Consider the following 22,563-nt stretch of genomic DNA (forward strand, 5'->3'; position numbering starts at 1 on the left):
GGGGCAAGGTGCTTGGACAGAGGGGTGTGCTGCTTCAGTCTTTCCAGCCTTAAGCAGTGGAAAGATGATACTGAATTATATGATGCATTATTTCAAAAGACGGACCAACACCGGTGTCTAGTATGCAAGATCCTTTATGGCGCTGAGTTCCTCACCATCAGTATCTTTAGCGTCAGTGTACACAACAGGCCACACTAAGCACAGGAACAAAAGTAGGGTGATATTTCTCTTCCTGTGCACTTGTGTCTGCTACCAAAATAATCTCAAGCTAGAATAGTCTCTGCCCAAACTTCACCTTAAGAGCTTGCAGGAGAGTGGCTCAGGCCTTACTTTATTCTGACCTGATCCCACCCAGTCTGAGGGGGTTGAGTAGCTGTTTTTTCAGACCCAAACTTGACTCTTCCCATTTTTATTTAATCCAGTTAGTTTTTGGCCTTTACAGCATCCCCGGCAGAGTTTGAGAGAGTAACTGTGAGGCTTGTGACAAAGTGCTTTTGTCATTAGGTGACCTCTGCTCTTGTGAGGTGTGAAGGTGTAAACAAGAGTTCATGTTCTTTCTCTGCACCATTCATGACTTGGACTTCTGTTATATTCCCCTTAGTCCTCTCCTTTCCTTGAGCTGAAAAGTCCCGACGCTTTAACTCTCACCTCCTGGAAGCTGTTCCATACCCCTTTTTTTCCCTTCTCTGCCTCTCTGGTTAGGTTTTGTATTTTTGAGCTGGGCTGACAGTGGATCTATATGAAGTAAACCCTCAATGCATGATTAACACGAGTTAAGTGCAACTCAAAATCCCGCGCGGCCCTGGTTCAACTCTCACACACCCAGCCCCACTCACCAGCTGCACATGGCTCCAGCTCACCCCTACGCCCAGCTCTGGCTCACCACCCCTCATGCACAGTCCCAGTTCAAACCTCCTGCTGGCTCTCCATGTCTGTCTCTCTTTTTCTCTCACAGCTGCATCTCACTCCCTGCCCCAGTTCAGACCCCACCCTGCTGGCTCACTGCCCCTGTGCACAGCCCCAGTTCAAGCCCCCTGTGTACAGCTCCACTCAAACCCCACCACACATGGCTCCAGTTCAACCACCATCCTGGTTCAAACCCCCTGTGGCCGAGCTCACCACCCCTGTGTGTGGCTCTGGCTTCACTCCAACCCCTGCAGCCCTAACCAGCTCCAGCCCACTGCCAAGCTTGACACCCTCCCCCGCCACAGCCCAGGACTTAGCTTTTCAAAAGGAGCGCCAGGTGCTCCTGCTGCTTCCCCAGCTGCAGAACGTGTGTTCCACTGGGGAAACAAGCTGCACCCCTCCCCCCACCCGACTTAAACAACATTCTAGTTACATGAGGGTGTGTGGGACCAGAACCCTTGTGTAAATTGAGGCACTATTGTACTGGCGTATCATGGTTTTGGTCTCATCTCCTAGTGGTTCCTAACATCATCTTGGCTTTGACTGAGTTCTCTTAACATGGCTACTTCTGAGTCAGCATAGGGACTTGTTGGAGTGGATCGAAGTTCCATTTCTGCCTCAGCCACTGGTTTGCTGCTCACATGTGAGCTGTAGTGAGTAGATGCTGACTTACTACTACAGAAATAAGCAGAGTGCTCTTCCTTGGCTCGTTTTCTTAGCCAGTGCAAATGTCTGAGGAGTGCAATGCCCAGTTTCAGAAGCAAACTCTGAGCTACTCCAGATGTCCTGAGTCTCTGCTGTTCAGCTCGCTGACTTGCAGTTTTGTTCCCTGGCTGTGCCAGAGAGAGTGCTCTGGCATTTGAAAGCATGCTCTTTAAACTTATGAAAGGAATAAGGTCATAAATGCAAGCCATTTGTTGTGGCAGGCAAGCCCCTCAGTTTATATAAATAGACTAGTTTCCTCATGCTGACCTGAGAGGTGGAATCAATCCCATTCCCAAATAAGGTTTCTCTGCAGTACTGTCCACAGCCTCCGTGACTGTCCTTCAGCCTTCCATAAGTCAGGGTCTGTAGTTTCAGCAGGACAAACAGTAAGCACGTGAAACTGTATAACAACTTAGCCTCTTGTCCTCGCCTAATCTTTAAAGGGCGCAGTGCATTGAAATGAACAGGCACTGCAGAAACCACCAGTGCATGGCCTTAAAGTTACTGAAAAAACAGGTCATTAGCATAGTTTCAGTGGCTGGGCTTCCAACAGAGCCAGAAGCTGCTCATATATATGGAAAACTCTCTCTCGACTTTTGCTGCTTTCTCAAGCACTTCCACCAGTATCTGACCCCTGGGAACGCTGCGCTCCTGATGTGGATACGGTAGTACAGAGGTTTCAGTCTAATGGATAGCAAAGCTTCCTGGGTCATGCAGGCCACAGCAGGCAGTTTGATTCCTCCCCCACATGAAAACTGCAGCTGTTTCAGGGACTCTGAAGTGTAATGGTGCCAAAGTCATCAGGAGTACTCATGGGCGCTGCGTACCTCACTCCTGTGGGCAACTTGACGCCTTGTGGTTTGAGTTACACTCAACCAAGGTTCGCAAGGGTTTACATACTCTGAAAAGTTGGATGTAAATTGTCCAAGGAGAATGCTGCCTTCCAGGTTTGTCTGCATTCCTACATGTAGTCTAAAACCTGATGCTGCTTTCTTGGCACTTGTTTTACTGCATAGTCTACAGACTTGCTTGAGGGCATATATTTGTTTTTCAGATCTTATTTCATCTGGAGGGCACTGATGTTTGCCTGAATACTTAACCTTTTGCTTTTGCCATGCTTGTCTACTCTATTTCAGGGTGAAGTTGTCACACCCATCACTTTTCCTATCGCACTGTGCAGGAGGAGCAGGAGCTGTTAAATTTCAATGTGGAGCAGCAAGGGAAGGGTGGGGTGGGGGAGAAGAGAGCCTGATTGACACTGGAGACAAGTCAAGGCAGCCCAAGTGTGGCTCAGGCTTTTAAATGTAGAGTGGTGGGATGGGACAGAGTTACCATTAGAAATTTTGGCAGTTACTGGATTACCAGATTACTTATTATTTAACATTCCTAATGTTTAGGGCAGTAACAGAGAAAGCCGTGCTAGTCTATATACTATCAAAACAAAAAAGCAGTCAAGTAGCACTTTAAAGACTAACAAAATAATTTAGAAGGTGAGCTTTCGTGGGACCCACCCACTTCTTCAGACCATAGCCAGACCAGAACAGACTCAATATTTAAGGCACAGAGAAACAAACAGTAAGCAAGGTGGGCAAATCAGAGAAAAATTATCAAGGTGAGCAAATCAGAGTAGAGGGTGTTGCCACTCATGACTTACTGTTCTGTTAATGACTTGAGTTTGCATGTTACTGAAGAGAGATTTTCTCACACACTTCAGAGAGGCCAAACTCATTCATATTCAGATTCGCCATATTAACATGTGGTTTGAACTGAGATGGAATTTTCTGGGTCACTATAGGGGCTCGTTTGCGTACTTGACTGAATCTAGTTCTTGACACCCTTCCTTCTCCCCTGCCCCCACCTCTGCTCTCTCCAGTTTGCTCACCTTAACTTTTTTTTTCCTGATTTTTGTCCACCTTGATTACTGTTTTTGGTTCTGTGCCTTAAATATTGTGTTCTGGTATGTCTATGGTCTGAAGAAGTGGGCGTGTCCCACAAAAGCTCATCACCTAATTATTCTGTTAGTTGTTAAAGTGCTACTTGACTGCTTTTTTGTTCTGATAATTAGGGCTGTGGGTTTTTTACATAGTGTAGTTGTACTCCAACACTCAGTGTGAGCTATTATACATATACAGGGCTAACCAAAAATGCCACGGGGGCTTCTCCCCAGAAAGGGAAAAGGTATAGGTACCCAACACAACTGTACCCACTCTAAGCAAATAGCACTATTTTAGCTATACTGATTGCTAATTCTTGCAGGATCTTGTCCATATGTGTGGCTTTCATAACCATAAGTAATCTTATTTCCATTTACATTCTGCTCTGTATTCCTCACTAACACCATAGCTGAGCATGGGGAAAGGGAAGAGCAGCCTTTGGTTGTAGGCTCGGAGCTTCAAGGACAGCAAAAGTAACTTTTTTCTTTGCTCTGCCAGTACCATGAAGGAACAATCAGGAATGTGCGAGAAGCTACAGAGAGCTTTGCTTCTGACCCCATTACCTACAGACCTGTGGCCGTAGCACTGGATACCAAGGGACCAGAAATCCGAACTGGACTTATCAAGGGAGTAAGTTTTTGTCCAATTACACATTTCATTCTACATTTAAAAAAAAAAAGCCTCTAAGGTACTAAATGGCCTTGTGGATATAATACAAAATCTGCTTGTGGACCTGGAGTTAGTTAACAAACCTGAATGAAAGAACAAAGCTGGCCCATTTTCAGCCATCTGGGTTATAGGAGACTGTTCCATAGTGTGGATGAATCAAAGGCCCACTGTGGGAAAACTGAAGTGTGACCATAAAGACCCACGTTACTATGGTGGAACATGTTGCCTACAGGAGAGTGCCAGCCAGTGGCTATTGTTTTTTCCATTGTTGGCTGCCCAAGATTGCTCTTGGTGTGGGTATAGAATATGCTGTAGGTGTGGGACATGTACTTACAGCAGTGTTACCACAAGTCTAAATATCACAACTGTTGTCCTGGGGGAAGTGGGTATTCATGTTAGAGTATAAAAACAAGAGGGATTGCCAGGCCTAGTCTGATCCCAGGCCGTCAATGTTCATGCTACTCCACACAAGCCCCAGGCTCTTCTGTTACTAAAGTTTCCATTATTGCACCCAGAGTGGCACAGCAGAGGTGGAACTTAAGAAGGGAGCAGCTCTGAAAGTGACCTTGGACAACGCCTTCATGGAGAAGTGTGATGAAAATGTGCTGTGGGTGGACTACAAGAACCTCATCAAGGTTGTCGATGTGGGCAACAAAATCTATATAGACGATGGCCTAATTTCCCTGCAGGTTAAGGAGAAAGGTATGTAAAGCCATAGAATTCCAGTACTGTGATGCACTAATGGTGATTTGCCCCTTCACCTCTAACTTGAGTTGCATTTTCACTTGCATTAACTATTCCATTAAGCTTAGGTATGTATTAGAGACAGAGGAACTTGCTACTTTACTGGTAACTGGCCACCCATTTGTCTTCCAGATTTGATCTAGCACAATGGGAATGGACTGTCTGTGGTAGACACACAATAAAACCACCTCCACTTAGTTATTGGAATTTTAAGGGGGACTGAGTGGTGACTTAAGCCAGGCTTCTCTAAGCTGAATGTATTTGGAACACTTCTTTGCTACCTGCTCTAATTAAAGTAGAGGTCAGACTTTGGCCATTAAGTACTTGACATGCTCTGCTGCTTACAGGGAAAACTGTCTACCTTCAACTAGTTGAGTATCAGTGAATGTAGTGTGAGCATTTCATGCGTGTATGCCAACACACAGACCAAGGTGCATTAACAGTTCTCAAAGCAATGCAGAAACAAGTGGGTAGAAACATAGTGGAAAAACCAAACAACTTAAAATGTCTGCTAAGTCTGAGACTGCTGTAAACTTTTGTTATGCTGCATTGAAATTGGAATAGGGAATCTCTGAAATTGTGAGAATACAAACTTCAGTTTTACACTGCTGGCAGTATAGATAAACTGCTCTAGCAAATAGAACTCTGCTGCGTGGCAAACTATTGTCCACTCCCTAAACAACATCTCTCAGATACTGGCAGCACAATGTATCTGCCTCAGTGGATGCTTGCTGATACTTGTATAAAATAACTAGTCTTTTTGGTTCTTGCCTCCACTGAAAGGGGAGTAGTATGGGAACGGGATAAGGGAGACTTTGTGCATTTATAATCTGCCCTCCTGCTGCCCCGTGCCAATTCCTGTCTGTAAAATTAGATCACAAAGCTATTGTGGAGTTATTCTTACAATGAAGTGAACTACCAACTGTTAGCATTCTTAGCTGTTTGCTTTTGTGGCAGACTGCACTGAACTGTGGCTTGCAAGGTGGGTCATCCAGGGCTGCCTCTTTGTTTGGTGCTTATACTTGCAAGTGTTTTGGAACGTGTGGACAGCCACCAAATTATGTGTATCAACTACAGAAATGCTCTATTCAGGTGTTTATAGTGAGTAGGCATCTTCCAAGAATTGCATGAAGGTGAATCTTGAAACTGAGATTTATTGCCAGGAGCAGGGTTTAACAAAACTAAAATGCAGGTCTACTGCAAAGGCACAAGACAATTAACTGAGCTGTCTGTTGGGCAGAACTGATGGCAAAAGTGCCCATCCACTTGCTCTTTGCCAACAGAAAGAGGACCTAAAATTAAACTTCTCTCATACGGTGCTGAACAAGAGAATTTGCTTAACAATAGCAGGTCAGTATTATGAGACCATGGGAAAGTTGGCCACATCCATAAGTGGCTGTCTGGCTAACTACAATCATACCAGGTTGTGGATGTTGCCCAAATGAGTGTTCTGGACTAGGGAGGTTCAAGTTTGTAGTAGAAAGTGGGCTGTACAGAATAATGGTGAAGTAATGCAGTGGGGAGCAAGCAAATGACTCTTGTAAAGTAAGAGGCTGACACAAACTTATCCCATTCAATTCAGGTGCAGACTATGTTCTCACTGAAGTGGAGAATGGTGGTATGCTTGGCAGCAAGAAAGGCGTAAATTTGCCTGGTGCTGCAGTGGATCTTCCTGCAGTCTCTGAGAAGGACATTCAGGACCTGAAATTTGGTGTGGAGCAGGATGTGGACATGGTGTTTGCTTCCTTCATCCGCAAGGCAGCTGATGTCCACGCTGTCCGGCAGGTGCTGGGAGAAAAGGGGAAGAACATCAAGATCATCAGCAAGATTGAGAACCACGAGGGCGTGCGCAGGTGAGCTTTCTCAAACATGGTTTTTACCAGTGAGAAGGATACTCACAGGTGTGGGGAAAGACACACATGGGGTGTGCGAATTTCATTTCCCTGAACTGCAGGTTGTCCTTTGGCTCTTGCAACTCATTTCTGAAAAGTGGGTAACTGTTACGCTGCAGTAGTTGCTGACCTGTTCTGCAGCAAAGGCATTATCTGCTGACTCTTTGAATACCAGTTTGATCATGCACTTAACCTCCCTCAATCAGCTCAGACTTGAGTAACTTGCAGTGGACTGTCTGGTACTTTAAGTGTGTTAGATATGTAACAGAAGAGACCTTGCACATTAATCTCCATTCTAGCAATAGCTGCCAATGACTCTAAAGTGAGCGTTATTTCTCAACTAATGCCAACAGGTATGGCTGCACTGCTTTCAGATGACCCCCCGCCCCTGCCTTGATCTTCTCTCCTGTTAAATATCAGAGGGGTAGCCGTGTTAAGAAGAAGCGCGTTAACTCACGAAAGCTCATGCTCTAAACTTTTCTGTTAGTCTATAAGGTGCCACAGGACCCTTCGTTGCTCTCCTGTTAAAGGTTCACTTTGCATGGTATTTGACCTTTCACATAAGCTGACTTTTTTGGAAGGGAGTAGGCTTTGTAGGTGAAATGTCAATTTCACCACCTACACGCTTCTGTCAATTTACCAATAGGAGGAGTGAGAAATGCTGCTTGATAGAATCCGGTGATTTAGACATGTTACAAATGGGGTGATCAATGAATAGTAGTAAAAACAGGTGCAACTTGTAACTATCCTTAAAATTTACTTTGCAGACTTGACATGTTAACAACTTGTGTTTTAACACTCCAGAAAGCTTTTTGAATCCCATTCTGTTAAATAACTGACAATTCCCCCAAAAATTCTCACAACTGAATGCTAAAATTGATCTAAATGTTAAATAAGCATCAGTACTGTTGATTGAATGGTATGTTAAAATAAGTTGAAATAGCTTGAGTAAAGTCTGTTTTGCTCAGATGACTGGGTAAACTTATACTAATTGAAAAGTATTGGGTGGAGGGTGACTTGCACCTTTCCTCTATCTGCAAGACACATTTCAGTGTTAAGAACTGCTGGAGGGGAAAGAGTGAGGTTTTTTCTTTGCCTTGAGGTTTGATGAAATTCTGGAGGCCAGTGATGGCATCATGGTGGCCCGTGGTGACTTGGGTATTGAGATCCCTGCTGAAAAAGTCTTCCTAGCCCAGAAGATGATGATTGGACGTTGCAACAGAGCTGGGAAGCCCATCATCTGTGCTACTCAGGTACTTTAATATTACAACCAGAGTAATTTATTGTGCAGCTTCTCCAGTGACTTGGGTTTCACTGTCCGCATTACACACCTAAATATAGTTTCTAGGTATCCTGACCAGAGCTGCAAAGTTCAGTGGCTCAGCAACATTTCTGTCGTCTTATGGGTAAGATACAAGTAAACTGAGCTTTCTATTCTTGCTTATCCCAGGCTAGTCAAACACCTGGAGTGCTTCTGTTCAGCCAAATAAAGTATGGCAAGGAATGCCTTCCAAAAACTCACGACTGGACCTCCTTGCATATCTTGGAATATATAGAAGGTTGAGCCCTAAAATGTGGGATCCAGAAGCATTTCTTGCAAGTGAAGAAACCTTTTATGGGTTGGCCAGTCTCCCCTTGTTTTCATTTCTTCTATTCACTGGCCTTTCCCTGCATGTAATGGAGGCATAAGATTCAGCTTCTGATACGGAGGTTAAATAGCGTTTTATACGGCTAGTGTGTGTTGGTGGTGGTCGCTGTTATGACTTTGACAGCAGTTAGTAGTGCAGCGTTCTTTGTAAACTAGTCTACAGATGGGCTGTACAGTTGAGCTTTAGCAAGAAACTCCAGAGAATGGAGCAGTGGCTTGTGTGGCGAGTATCTCTAACTCTGCCACAGCACTACAGCCTCAATTGGGACTAGAGGAGATCCACAAAATAAAATTTCTGTCACTAATAGCAACTGAGATTTTTCTTCAACACTTCTCCATTGTGCTCTTGCCTTGCCGGGTGAGCTTTAAAATGAGTTGGTCAGTTTTCTGAGCAAGTAGGTTGCTGTCTTAGTCTTTATAGTGACTCTTGCAGGGATTTTGTATGCTGCTGTCTGGTAACAGAGATCATCATCTTCCTAGTATCTCTACAGCTGGTGCTTCAAGAACAGTCTGGTCACTTAGTGGTATAGCCAAAAACCATATGGCTCTTGATGGTAGCCAGATGGGCCTCTTGGTGCTGCACCAATGCATGTGGCTCCTGGCACTGTCCAATCAAGACAAAAGGAGGATGTGGGGTTTTGTTTCAGCAGCCCTTTTCTTTCAACCCTCGACCTAGCTGACAAAGTGCTAGGATGCTATTTTGGCTCCAGTCTGTGGGCATTTCAGCCTCAACTTCCTGTCTGAACTGGTAGCTGTAAATTCTGTTTAAGTATTCCTTTTTCATAGAGTCAGAATTGACTTCTGAGATGGTACTGGTCTCTCTTGGGGTAGGGGGAGTCAGCAAACAGAAATGTAACCACTGAAAATAAAGAGATCTTTCAGCATTTCATCACTGATTTACTAAGTGAGTGCATGAAAGAAAACTGTCAGCTTGAACAGTCAGTTGTGATGCAATACCAATAACTCATAAGTGTGTATAATTTAGCTATTAATACCTTTTTAATTTCTCAAATGCATTCCTGGTTGTGGATTACATTCTGTGAATAGACATCTCACATCTGCATATTCAGCTCTTAACTTGCTGCTGATCGCTCCATATTTGAAGGTTAATGGTACGCTGCTGTCTTGAGGAAATGCCAATTGCAGCATCAATTTTGAGAATTCTCGCAGCATAGCAGGTTCCTTTGGGGAAATCCACTGTCCTCTCTGTTCTAGCTGTCGTGAGATTTGGCCTTAGCAGTACTGAAACCTCAGTGTGTCGTCAGCTCTTGTTTCCGTGCATGACACTCATTTTGGTGGCAAGACACAGCCTATTTTAATTTAGTACTGTGTGCTACCATACAAAATGCTTTAAAGCATCCTAGCTCTTCAACAGGCCTATAAGAGAAGCAGTTAATCTCTAGTGGGGAGTTAATTTTTTTTGTGCACCTTTTCCAGATGTTGGAGAGCATGATTAAGAAACCTCGCCCAACGCGTGCGGAGGGCAGTGATGTAGCTAATGCAGTCTTGGATGGAGCAGACTGCATCATGCTGTCTGGGGAGACGGCCAAAGGAGACTACCCTCTGGAGGCTGTCCGCATGCAGCACGCTGTGAGTAATGCCTTTGCTTTGAGGTGGTATTACATAGTCCAAAGTGTGAACTTTTTAAAGGAGTGTCCAGCTTCTTCACTGCATCCAGCTGTCTGGTGTTGACATGCATTGAGTCCATTGGCCACACCTAGCAATTATATATGGGCAGCTCTGTCCAGGCTCTCGCCAACCTTTGCGTTTAAGTCTGTGTTCCCTTCCATTATTTCTTCTTCCCACTCATCTTAATGTAGTCTTACGTTGAGCATGGCCTTGAAAGCCATCCAGAGCCTGAGCAGGTGTGGTGCTACCTTTCTGCCACTAAATCTATGAGCAATGGTTTCATTTACATGCCAGACAGACACATGTCACTTGCCATGTGTTTTGGACTCTTCCCTTGGAGGCAGAGCCAAGAACTGAAGAGCAGGGGTGAGATGTCCACTTCCTTGTGGACTGTAAGAAAACCAACTTGTATGTCTACACCAAGGTTGAGCTTGCACCCTTGTGTTAATTCCTTTCAATCCAGTGCTCAATTTGACTCCTCCACTTTTCAAGCCTTATGCTGCAGAGCTGCTTCAGGGATCACTTTGTCCTTGATTTTGAGCTCAACTCCATGTATGGGGAAAAACCAACACTAACTTAAATGACGAACTTGTGGGGCGATTTAATGGGGCGCTTGTTTCTGTTTTACTACCCTGTTGCATTTTATTGCTATTTTATGGAGGGTGGGAGGCAGGAGGGTTTGTGCATGGTGACAGGATTTAATTTTTTTTGTATTGAAACTGCCAGAAACCTCTGCTCTGCTTTGAGTTCACCCAAACTTATCTTCCCATTAATTTAGTCTAATGCTAAGTGCCAAAGTACTGATACTCTCCGGTTAACTGCTGTGAGTTACAGCATTGATAAAGCACTAGTGTCAGATGCAGTTCAGGTTATATAGATAACAAACACTGCTACTATATGTGCATTTACAGTTTCTTTCATGTTTCTTCTCTGTTGTATTTGGTCTGCATGCACTGGTGCTTGTGTACACTTAGGGAACAGCTGATGAAACCAGACTGTGGGCCGTTGATCTTTAAGCATGTGATTGCTCTGCCCTGCGCTGTAAACTATTCACTGTCTGCCTAAAGCTTCTCTCTCTCAGAAGTCTTGAGGGTTGATCCTGAAGCCTAAATCTGGAAACTTGCTACAGTAAAAATTAGTTTTGTAAATGAATTCTTGTGATTCAGTTAAATATCATGTTAATCTAGTTTGAGTAGAAGAATTCTTTAGCTGGCCTCCAGATACTACTTGAGTACTGGTGATCTCACGTTTGACCTTCCATATTTCTAGTTACTGTAGGTAAACCATAGTCCAGCAGATTAATACAAATGGTTCTTGGCTTAGTTTCGCTCAAGGCAACATTTTGTTTTTTCTGAAGGGATGGCTTCTAGTGTTGGTCTTCATTTTCCATACTGTAGCTCATCATTTTTCTACTGCATTTATGCTGGGTTCTCAGCTACCAGGTTAAATTCTGTGCACTTGGTTTCATAGTGGCAACCTGTTGGAGAATTGAACCTCAGAACACGAGGGGAGGGGAAACCAGGGTATAAGATGATGAAACTGAAGCATCTCATGTAATATGGGTGTGCCTGACTTCAGAATGCTAACCATGAAAAGTTGACCCACACTATTTTTTAACTTGGGCTATCCCCAAATCAAATCTAGTGTATTGCAGTAGCACTAAATATCTCTTACTAGGAGTAGCTAGACAATGGCTTATTCCTAAAGTGAAATACCAGCATGGACCACTAAAATTAACTGAAAAGCTGTTCTTTCTAGAAGAAAGTTGCAGTAAAAGCTAAGTTATCCGGTGCTTATCAGCCAGAAAGATCTCTCAGCCAGCATTTCTGATCTTCACTGATGATCCAGTTTATAGCTGGGTTGGCACAGGGTCCTTGCCTGTCTCTGTGGAAGCAGCAACATGCCCCTGATGCTCCTATATGGAGTAACATCCATGGGGGCTCTGTGCTGCCTCCACCAAGTGCTGACTCCTCCAGTTCATTGGCTGGGAGCCATTGCCAGTAGGAGCTGTGGAGGCAGCATGCAGAGCTGGGAAGCTGGCAGAGCTGAGCACAGCTCGGCTCCAGCACCCTAAACCCTGTGTTGATAGAATGTAGTAGTCTCTCCTTCGTGGTGATTTGTTGGACAGCTACAGCGGTCATGTCCCGAGGGGAAAGCACGGTACTCCAGGAGTTCAGTAGCGAGTTTCCAGATGCTGGATGGGATGCATCCTCAGGGCAGCAAGCAGCTCCCGAATCTTCTGTTGGCCCTGTCAGTTTAAAAAGTTGACAACTAACTCAACCATGGGAAAAGCAAAAGCCTTGAAACACTGTCCTTGCCAGTTTGTCCAATGAAATTCAAAGAAAGTACTGCCCTGTAGTTTGGGCTACAAGGGTGTTGAGTGCACACCCCAAAGTTCAGTAACTCTCCTGTGTGTATGCCGTGTGTGATGCTTAAAAGAGCTTTGATCAGACTGCAGAGCAGCATAGAGAAACCCAAAGGCAGGTGAGTGCAGCTGGAGCACATCTGGTGAAGTTCCTCTAAGCTGCCAGCTCTCCCACATCAGCGTACTAGCTACTTTAACTGCATTGGGATGGGTATGGATTTGTCACACACCCTGACCGACATGGTTGTAGGTAGTGGTAAACCAAGTCAAAGTCTAAAACTCCTCCCTACTCCACCCTCTGGCCCCCCCCCCCCCCCCCGCCCAAAATCAAGAATGTGACCAGACTGTCCCACAGACTTGAGGGGAAACTAGTAAATATACCAGCAGGTGAAAATGCTAATCAGTGTTAGGTCAATGGCAATTCCTTATATGGCAGGGCTAACTCAAAAAGGAGTGCAGGGGAAGGCTTTGTTTATCTTGTATAGGTAGGAGCCATTTGATAAGTCAAGCTTATGCTGCATGTTACCCAAAGATAGATGCCTGGCTTTGAGTCAAGTGCTGAAGATGTACGGGGAGGATCCTGGTTTCCATGTTTGGAATATGCTATACGAGGTGGAAACTTACTTTTATCCCCCTTTATCTAACGAGTTTAAAACCCAATGTAATGGAAGCTTGTGGCTAATACTGTGGCTCTTATTGCATTTAATCTGCATTTATAATATAATCTAGGTGTCTGTTTGAATTATTGTTAAAGGATCTCCTTGCCTAAGTCTAGGACTTTCCAGTCTTAGATGTCTAGCTAAGCCATTTATTTAAATGAAAATTATTATATGGGGTAATGGTGACAATTTAATACTTGTAAATTTCTCTCTTCTCTTGGATGGTGCCATAGAATGGAGTATTTCTATTTTGATCAACTAAATTTGTCTAAGCCTCCATTTGTTCTGCTTGCTATAAATAACTTCAGTCAGTCGTCTTGAAGAGTGTAAACTTTTCTGCATGCTTTTCTAATAAACTCTGCATGCCTTCTTTATATGGTTGTGAAGGGCTAGCATTGCCTAGTCAATGAAATTTTGTCTTAAATGCTTTCTCTTACTCTTACTGAATTATTGAAGAGCCCTAGATCGTTGTACAAACTCCCTTCGAGTGTCCCTGGATTGTCTGTCTGTAAACTGGGTGTGGAAGCTCTGCATTATACCTTCGTTGTGAACAAAAACTAAAGTGCCTTCTGAAGTTGTGCACTTCAGCTGAGTATGTACAGATCTTGAGTTTCTGTAGGCTGTTTTATGAAACAACCATAGAAGGAAGGCTTCTTTTCTGTACTGTACACAGTATTACTAAAGTGTAGGGTAGTGCAACTGTGAAAATGGCTTCTTGGCTCTTCTAAGGTAACACCCAAACCATGAAATGAGCCTGCCCCCTTTGCTTACAAAAAGTGGGGATGGTATATGACAGGCTCCAAGTTGGAGCCTGGTTGTATAGAAGATTATTCTAACAGTGCTCAGAGCCATGAAAAGGGGGATGAACACATGTTCCCTGATGCAACACCTCCTGTGCCATCACTCACATTCTGTCCCCTGGCATGCCTAAAAGTTGTACCTCTGGAAAAGTGCTGAACAGGGCCTCCAGCAGGCTGAAGTTTAGAGCTTGTCTGCTCTCAGCAGCAGAGTGGTGCTGAAAATTGATGCATGTGCTCACTGGTGCACTTAGCACTGCTTTTATGGGGTGAAAACTACAGACAGTTGTACGAGGGACCAATTATACCTGTATCTGAGGGAGGTCTTTTGATAAACATTATAAATATGTTTATCATGGATTGATGGGCTTCCATTATTAAAAAAAAAAAAAAAAAGTAGTAAGAGTCCCATTCTGAAAGAATGGGTGATCATTGTACAAAGTAGCAGCAAGAAATGGCACTGCAAGGCCATGAGACTTGGCACTGTTAGAATTCTAACTGTGATTGTCTGTGTTATATCTTAGCCTCAGAGCCAAAGGACGTTTCACAACCCTATTACTAATATTTCTTGCCTGCATGCCTGATAATTAAGCAGATTAATTCAATGTCACATTACTGTGTGGTGTCTCTTTCCTTCTTTCTGTGTCATTCCTTTCTTCTCCCTCCCTGTTACCCCGGCCTGCAGATCGCTCGCGAGGCTGAGGCCGCAATTTTTCACCGTCAGCTGTTTGAAGAACTTTTCCGCGTCACTGCTAACAACAGGGACCCTGCTGATGCCATGGCTGTAGGCGCTGTGGAAGCCTCTTTTAAGTGCTTAGCTCCAGCTCTGATAGTTCTGACCGAGTCTGGCAGGTAGGGCTCAGAGAGGGCAGGAGAGACTTAGGCTCTTAAATAAGCTTTTTCACTCCAAAGTGTGGGTTAGAGATGCTCTCTAACCAAGGCAAACTGCTTGTGCTCCAGAGCACGTGTCAATAGGTAGAAACACATTCCACTCTTAACACCGTACACACCTGGTGAGCAGTTCTTACAGTTCACAACTTCAGCTGTGCATACACTAGCAGAATCAGAGTTTGTCATCCCTCTAGTACAGCAGGATTGGAGGTAGGTAGAAGCAGAGCAAGAGCGCCTGGCAGTTGGACATGGATGTGAAGAGTGTGCTGGCCAGGCAGGGTGGGGTGACTTAGCAGGTGTCACAGAATTCAGAAGAGAAACCTTTGTCTGGTGGGTGAATAGTTGCTAAATAACATGCTGATTTCTGACTTGTGACTGCATAAGCAATGTGCTTTAAATACTACCACCCCCAGTACCGTACAGTAATCTGGACTTGATCGTATAAAAGATTGGTGAATCTTCTGAATATCAAAATAAGGTTCTGCTAGTGACATCCTGTTGGGCATGGCACCTCACCTTCCCCTGTGTCCCGAGTGCTGATTGACATGAATGTTGTCTTCCCCCGAATGCGTGTTGCTCTTGTAGATTGCTCGCGAGGCCGAAGCCGCCATCTTTCACAGGCAGTTGTTTGAGGAACTGCGACGGCTGACCCCTCTGAACCGTGATCCTACTGAAGCTGCCGCTGTTGGCGCTGTAGAAGCCTCCTTCAAGTGCTGCAGTGGGGCCATTATCATTCTCACCAAGTCTGGAAGGTAGGAGGTGAAAGGCTCCCTGAGATCAAATGGACTTCTGTGACCAGGGTGGGGGAAAAGGATCCCTTCAAAGGTGTGGTTTTAAGAATGAATTAAACTGTTACACTGAAACAGCCACAAAGCCAGGTACCTTCAAAGCTAAGGCCATCAGAAGATGGACAGACCTTTCAGAAGTCTGCAGCTACTAAGTCTGATTCAGTTCTCCAGCATTCTCTGCTGTCTTAGCATCTGCACCAATCACACAGGATATTTATCTGCTGATAAAAATTACATCTTTGCTGCCAGTAAAGGAAACAACTTTTGAAAGTTTGTCACTTTAACAGGAGAAATGTGGCATTTGGATAGGTGCATAATCTAGCCTTTTGAACAAAGCAGCCCTCAACTTGGGCTTCCAGCTGGGTTGACTATAGTGACAGCAAAAGTGAAGACTTGCCTGGCACAGGGTCTCTGGTAAACCATTATTATAATATCCAATCCTCCTGTGACCAGATAGATGACTTCAAACACAGGGTTACTTGACCTGGCTTAAAGAAAAGCTTAAAACAGGAAGTTAATCCATATAAGGAAGTGTTAACCTACAGGAGGGAGCATAATTTAATGTATGTCATGCTTGGGTGAAGAGGCCTGAACTTGTCTAGAATCCACAGCAGTCTTACACTAAAGTATACAGCAGCCAAATCTGTGGAATGAGCCTCTAATACTAGATTCAGCCAATACGTGTTCCCTGCATTGACTTCCATTGCTTAGTGCGGACAGTGTGAAGCAGTCTCGGGTGCTGTTCCGTAAACTGCAACATCTTGGGCTTTGAGAAACGTTAATGCCATTAAGGTCACTTAATAGACCCCATGGCTAGAAAAACGCAGGACAGCACAGTAAATGGTCTGAGAAACCCTGCTTTAAAAGTGTGTTCCATGGACCACTAGGGGTCCATGATCATCTTGAAGGTGGCCATAGCCTTGGGCTGTGTGCGCGCACACAAGTATTCAGAGGTCAGCAGATGCATTTTGCTTCAAGCTCATCCAAACGTGAGAACTAAATTGCTTCTCTCAAAGCAAATCTCAGTAACCAGAAGTGTTGTGGGGTTTCCCCTTCCCAAAAAAAAAAACTGGTGGCCCCCTCTTAGTGTTACAAAATCTCACCCTGAATCTGGACCCAGCAGGTAGCGGTACAGAAGTGTCTGAAGAAGTGGGCCACTTGTGAATTCTTCACCTTAAAGAAATTTTCAGATGGGTGCCAACTTTATTTCTGCAGAACAGGGAAAACTAAGTAGTGAGTGTTTGTGTCCTTGTGCTGGTGTAGCTAACCATTCTGCATGAAGGTTCCAGACAGCCTTACGCTTGACCTTTTTGAAAGATCTCAACTTTGATATTTGAATATTTTTAGATCTGGATTCTGTTACATCTATGAATACCTGGGTTCCTTGAGCCACCAAACAGCTTTTCTGGCAGTAGAAATGGTTTGAGTGGCTGGCTGGGTTGGTGCAGCTGGCCCTGCTGTCTTGTAAGCAAGTAACTTGGACTGGAAACTGTCAGAATTAAACAGTTTTTTTACTAAAGTTTGATTCATGAGAACTGGGCCATAAGAATCTCTTGTTGAAACACAGTTGTGTAATTTTCTTCTGCTGCGCGTTGAGCAGTAAAGTACAACTCTTGATATCCTAGCCCTTCAGTTTGACAGATTCTGCATAGTCCCTGACTGCAGTCCCCCTGCATCCAGAGTTAACTCCCCTGCTGCCCCCATAGAAAAGGGAGGCACCTGTCCCACTGCTCCAGCTTTAGCTGTCGCAGATTGAAACCCTGAAGAAGTACCCCTTATACCTACAATTCCTATCATTACTACATGCCCCTCATAAATCATACCTTTTGTTGCTTCTAAAGCCTTGTGTAAAAAAAGCTGTGCAACAGCTCGTAATAGGTCTGTCCTACTAGCTGTAGTCGTCTTTGAACAGATGAATAGAGGGTAGGTCAGCTGGGACCAGAGCTGTACTTTGACTTTTTTCCTCATAAAACATTAGAGCTCTTTCTCGGCTTTTCCCTATTGAAGCCGTCTGACCAGCTCCCAGTGACTGCCCTGGAAACAGCTTGCTTTGAAAAGTGTCCTGTTGACTTCTGCTGCATCACACCCTGTGCGCATCAGTTCCTTTCTGTGATCTACTGCTCACACACCATTCTAGGTCCTTCGAAAGAATTTGGTATCTTGTGACTGCAAATTCTGCAACAGCTCTCCCAGGCAAATTAAATTCTGCAGATGTGCTGGAAATACCAGTGACTTCCACAGACATGCAACCATTTTGGGTTTTTGCAACACTATTCCTTCTCCTACACAGTGGACTGAATATTGCGTTTTCACTAGCCATGGGAGTGAGAGTCTCTGCTTAATTCTTGGTAAGATATGATCTAAGTGAAAACTAGATGGAAATCTGCAAGAAAACCCCATGCTCCTTCCTGGCAAGCCACTGCTGCTACTTACATTTCCTTGCGCTGCTCACCGGCAGCGATTTCTCCCCCTCCCCAGCATGCTTAAGGCTCCTCCTTTGTCAATCTTAATGGTGTTAGTTGTGATACTTGGAAGCCTTTCTCCTGCCCCTGAAAAAAGGAGCACCCCAGGGTAAACCTTTACTGTTCTGTTCTGAAGAGAAACAGGATCCATAGATGTTACCTAGAGTGTGCACAGGTCAAAACCTAGCAACTATGCCACAGCAGCAGAAGGGCAGAAAAATAAAAAGTGCATTACTGTTGGTGGAGCAACCCTGCCCAGCGCTGTAAACATCCATCGGAAGTGTAGAGTGCAGCTTCCTAAACTCTTCAGCTTCAGAATGGAAGTGGGAGGATACCAGACTCTGGGAAAGCAGGGAAGAGACTCCCACCTCCAGCAGCTGGCGTGCTGTGCCAGGACAGGTGGTGGTGTCTGGAGCAGTCCTTCGAGGAAAGGATGTAGCATGTCCTCTGTTCTTGTGAGTTGGTAGCTGAGAGGACCAGTCTGATCTTCAAGCTAAAGATAGAAACTTCTGATTGTTCCATGACTTTTATTGCAGATATTCTTCCTGGCCAGTCTGTGCAAAGCACCTGAGCAGTGGTTACCACCAGCTGTTTCCATACCACTGTCTTCACCTCATTGGAGACAGCACCTGCTTATAAGAAGTGCCATGATCCTCTCCAATCTTCTGCACACTACCCATGGAAGTTTCTCAAGCTTTTATTGGGCTGCCCTGTAGGGGAGGCTTCTGGATATTAATCCTACCTTCCATTTTTGTTTTCCCTCCTTGTAGATCTGCACACCTGGTGTCCCGGTACCGCCCACGTGCTCCTATCATTGCTGTGACTCGTAATGGACAGACAGCACGCCAGGCCCATCTGTACCGTGGCATTTTCCCTGTGTTGTGCAAAGAACCCACCCAGGATGCATGGGCTGAGGATGTGGATCTCAGAGTTAACATGGGCATGAATGTGGGTGAGTTAGCTGACCAGAGTGAAGATGAAGCAGTGTGACTGATGGCTTTGTGGAAGGACTCCTTCCAAATGCTCTGATCTTGGGCATCCTCTGCCTTCTGGCAGAGCCATATGTCTGCTAATGGGAAAAATATTGCTTGTAACAAACCAGTGGGGTCTCCTAGAATCACTGCTGCTAAGAGATGGCTACTGAAAACTGTTTAATTTGAAAACCTATGTGCTCTTCACAACAGGCCTTGACTGTCAGTACCTTCCACGGAAAGCTGTATGAACAGACTTAGCTGTCTGAGCGGCCACTTTTTATTTGCTAGACAAACTTAGAGCTGAAGTGAAGGTAGCTTCTCCCACGGTTACAGGGCATTGACAGAAGCCCAGTGCCAGAGTTCAGAATGGGCTGTATGAAAGCACATTTCAGCTGGAGGCCCCTTAGCTGACTTAAAGTCTCCAGCTGGAACAAGTGATGTGGGACAGAAGTGAGGGGTCATGTCCTTCCTATAGCTCAAACCATAACTGCTGCTGGGCCAGCTGAGACACCGGAGAGCTCCTCTGCCTGGTGTAATGGTGCCATCTTGTGGCAAGGTGGGGGGGGGGGGGGGGGCGGCACGCTTTGCAAACTACTAGGTGGATCCTTTAGGCTGCAAACAGCAGCTATGTGGGCTGAGGGCCTAGAGTGCTATTAAATCCATGGGTTGGCTCTGGTAGATGACCCCTTCTGAATTATTTGGCTTTACCAGAAAAATGTTAGTCCTTGTCTCTGGTGCCTGTTGTGGAAGAACATGTAAAACCTTGCAGTACTGGGCCTAGGGAATGTTAGGGCAGCTCACTGAACAGCTGGCATGAGCCTGGTGTGCCGATAGTCACAGATCTTTCTCTTTCAGGCAAAGCACGTGGCTTCTTCAAGACTGGCGATCTTGTCATTGTACTTACAGGATGGCGCCCGGGGTCCGGCTACACCAACACCATGCGTGTGGTGCCAGTTCCATGAACACCAGCTCTCCCCCAACCACCCCTTCCCTTCCCTTCCCCCCACTTTCTTCTCTGCTCTACCCCCTCGCATTAGGCTGGCAATTGCTTGCAATGTTATCCATGTGTAGAGTGGGTATAGGTTGCTAAACACCACCAAATGCAGCAGCGAGGGAAGGAGGACCTTTGTTACTCCAAGAGAATACTTGAAATGGTTTGGTTTTTTGAAAAACGAATGACCCTTTTCCCTTGAGGTAATTCTGCCCTCAAGTAGTTGGGAGTTGCTGTAGGAAATTCCTGCATGGCAACTGACTGTGCTGCTCATCCCACTTTTTGTAGTCCGGGTAGTGTCTTAAAAGTGAATACTGTCTGTCCCTGCGCCTTTCTCAGGTGTGAAGGAGATGGAAGCAATCGCAAGGTGATTGCCTGAGCTCCGGTGTTAACACTCAACAGCTCTGTACCCAGATCATCAGCAGCTTAATGCCTCACTTCTCTGCCAGGTCCCTGTTAGTTCTACTCTGCAATCTTGTACCTTGTCACCAGTGCACTCCACTCTAGGAGGTGTGGTAGATTAAATCATGGGTGTGTGCAGACACGCTTGAATACTCTCAGTATGTAAACTAGTCTCGTCTCCCTGTCTGGATTTACGATGGCTCTCTACACTCCATAATTTAAACACTGCTCCAGATCCATCGGTTATCTTAGTGCACCAGTGGATGTTGAGGAAGATTAAGATGTACTTAACCCTTTAAGTCCTAAAATATCAACTTGTGTGAGACAAACTGTCCCCTGCCCAGTGCAGCTGGAGAGAACCAGTCCAGGGTGCCAGTGTATCTGGAAAGCAGTGATGGAAACCTCCAGTGTGGGCCAAGAGTGTAAGATGCAGCTCAGGCCTGGGTTCACTAAGTTGGTCACTGGTGGGAAGCCCGGAGCAGTACAACAAGGGCTGAGTGCTGCATTTCCACCTTCTGCGCTTCCAAGAGCTGCTTGTGCTCCTGTCATGGTATTGCATAGCTGAGTAGTTGTTTCCCAAGAGCATTCTCCTGTGTTGTAAATCTGGACACGTTAGTTGCTGTACTGGGTGAGGTGGGTGGTAGAGCACAACTATGTTCATCACTAAATAAAAAGCTGAAGCACCCATCAGCCTCTTGCTCTCGCTTGGTTTTTCCATTGGTGAGGGGGGTTGTCCTTTTTTCTTCAGAGGTGGCAGAAAACATCTGCTTGAACACAATATCTGGAAACAAGGTCTCTAAATCTACCTTCCTGAGGCAGAATAACCCATGTTCCCTGCTGGGAGATGCACACTCAAGGGGAGTGTGTGGAGCCCTCAATACTGCAATTGTTGCATTGCACCAAGATCAAGGGTGGGCAGTTTTTGGGGGGTGGGGAGCAGGGGGAGGAGAAAAGCCACTCCAGGAACTTGGTAAGTGGTCACATTAACAGAGATGTGCAGTCTGGGATGGAGGTTTGGGTACAGAAAGGGGCGGGGTGCATGTTGGGTGAAGAAATTGTGACCTGGAGGGAGGAGGTTTGGGTATTTTGGGTGCAGGCTCCAGCTGGGAGGCACTTAAGGTACTTGGCTCCCAGCTGACAGCCTATTGGCATCTTCAGGCAAGCTCCCTGTCTGCTGTGCCCTGTGTGGGTCTGTGCAGGAGCAGTGGGAACAATGTGGTAACAAACATTTGCTGATGAAGTAAGCAGATGATGTCTTGCTGGCTCTTAGGCTGAAGTTGGAGCCCACTTCCACAGCAATATTAAGATCAAGCTCAACTCCATTCAGCAGGCTTAAAAGGTGTCTCTGCAAGGAGCGCTTTTTTTTTTTAAAGTGAAAGCATATAGAATCATAGAGTAGGACTGGAAGAGGCCGTTGAGTCCAGCCCCCTGCCCTCATGGCAGGACCAAGCACTTTCTAGACCATCCCTGAAAGCCATCTCTCTAACCTCTTCTTAAATATCTCCAGTGATGGAGATTCTACCACCTCCCTTGGCAGTTCATTCCAGTGTTCAATCACCCTGATGGTTAGGAACTTTTTCCTAATGTCCAACCTGAACCTCCCCTGCTGCAATTTCAGTCCATTGCTGCTTGTTCTATCCTCGGAGGCAAGGAAGAACAAGTTCCCTCCCTCTGCCTTATGACACCCTTTTAGATACCTGAAAACTGCCATCATGTCCCTCCTCAGTCTTCTCTTTTCCAAACTAAACAAGCCCAATTCTTTCAGCCTTTCTTCATATGTCATGTTCTCTAGACCTTTTGATCATTCTCGTTGCTCTCCTCTGGACCCTCTCCAATTTCTCCACATCCTTCCTGAACTGCGGTGCCCAGAACTGGACACAATACTCCAGCTGAGGCCTAACCAGCGCAGAGTAGAGCAGGAGAATGACTTCTCGTGTCTTGTTCACAACACACCTGTTAATGCATCCTAGAATCATGTTTGCTTTTTTTGCAACAGCATCACACTGTTGACTCATATTTAGCTTGTGGTCCACTACAGCCCCTGATCCCTTTCTGCTGTACTCATTCCTAGGCAGTCCTTTCCCATTCTGAATAGTAACAGAGAGGA

General features: G+C 45.3%; 1 protein-coding gene across 2 annotated transcripts in view; it reads left to right on the forward strand.

The window, feature by feature from the left end:
• The window catches only part of PKM (pyruvate kinase M1/2), a 34,816-nt gene extending 13,670 nt beyond the window's left edge, over window positions 1-21,146 (forward strand). Inside the window, exons 4-11 of one of the 2 annotated variants that reach the window (XM_075007363.1) lie at window positions 4,044-4,175; window positions 4,730-4,916; window positions 6,541-6,811; window positions 7,953-8,103; window positions 9,936-10,088; window positions 14,634-14,800; window positions 18,860-19,041; window positions 19,919-21,146. In XM_075007363.1, the coding sequence (XP_074863464.1) occupies window positions 4,044-4,175; window positions 4,730-4,916; window positions 6,541-6,811; window positions 7,953-8,103; window positions 9,936-10,088; window positions 14,634-14,800; window positions 18,860-19,041; window positions 19,919-20,025 (1,350 nt within the window). In that variant the 3' untranslated portion in view covers window positions 20,026-21,146. Of the gene's footprint in view, window positions 1-4,043; window positions 4,176-4,729; window positions 4,917-6,540; window positions 6,812-7,952; window positions 8,104-9,935; window positions 10,089-14,633; window positions 14,801-15,424; window positions 15,592-18,859; window positions 19,042-19,918 lie in introns of both variants that reach the window. The other variant, XM_075007362.1, reaches the window with a different exon arrangement.
• The last annotated feature ends 1,417 nt before the right edge of the window (window positions 21,147-22,563 follow it).

This window comes from Carettochelys insculpta, chromosome 12 (genome assembly GCF_033958435.1).
Source record: "Carettochelys insculpta isolate YL-2023 chromosome 12, ASM3395843v1, whole genome shotgun sequence".
Classification (NCBI taxonomy): Eukaryota; Metazoa; Chordata; order Testudines; family Carettochelyidae; genus Carettochelys; species Carettochelys insculpta.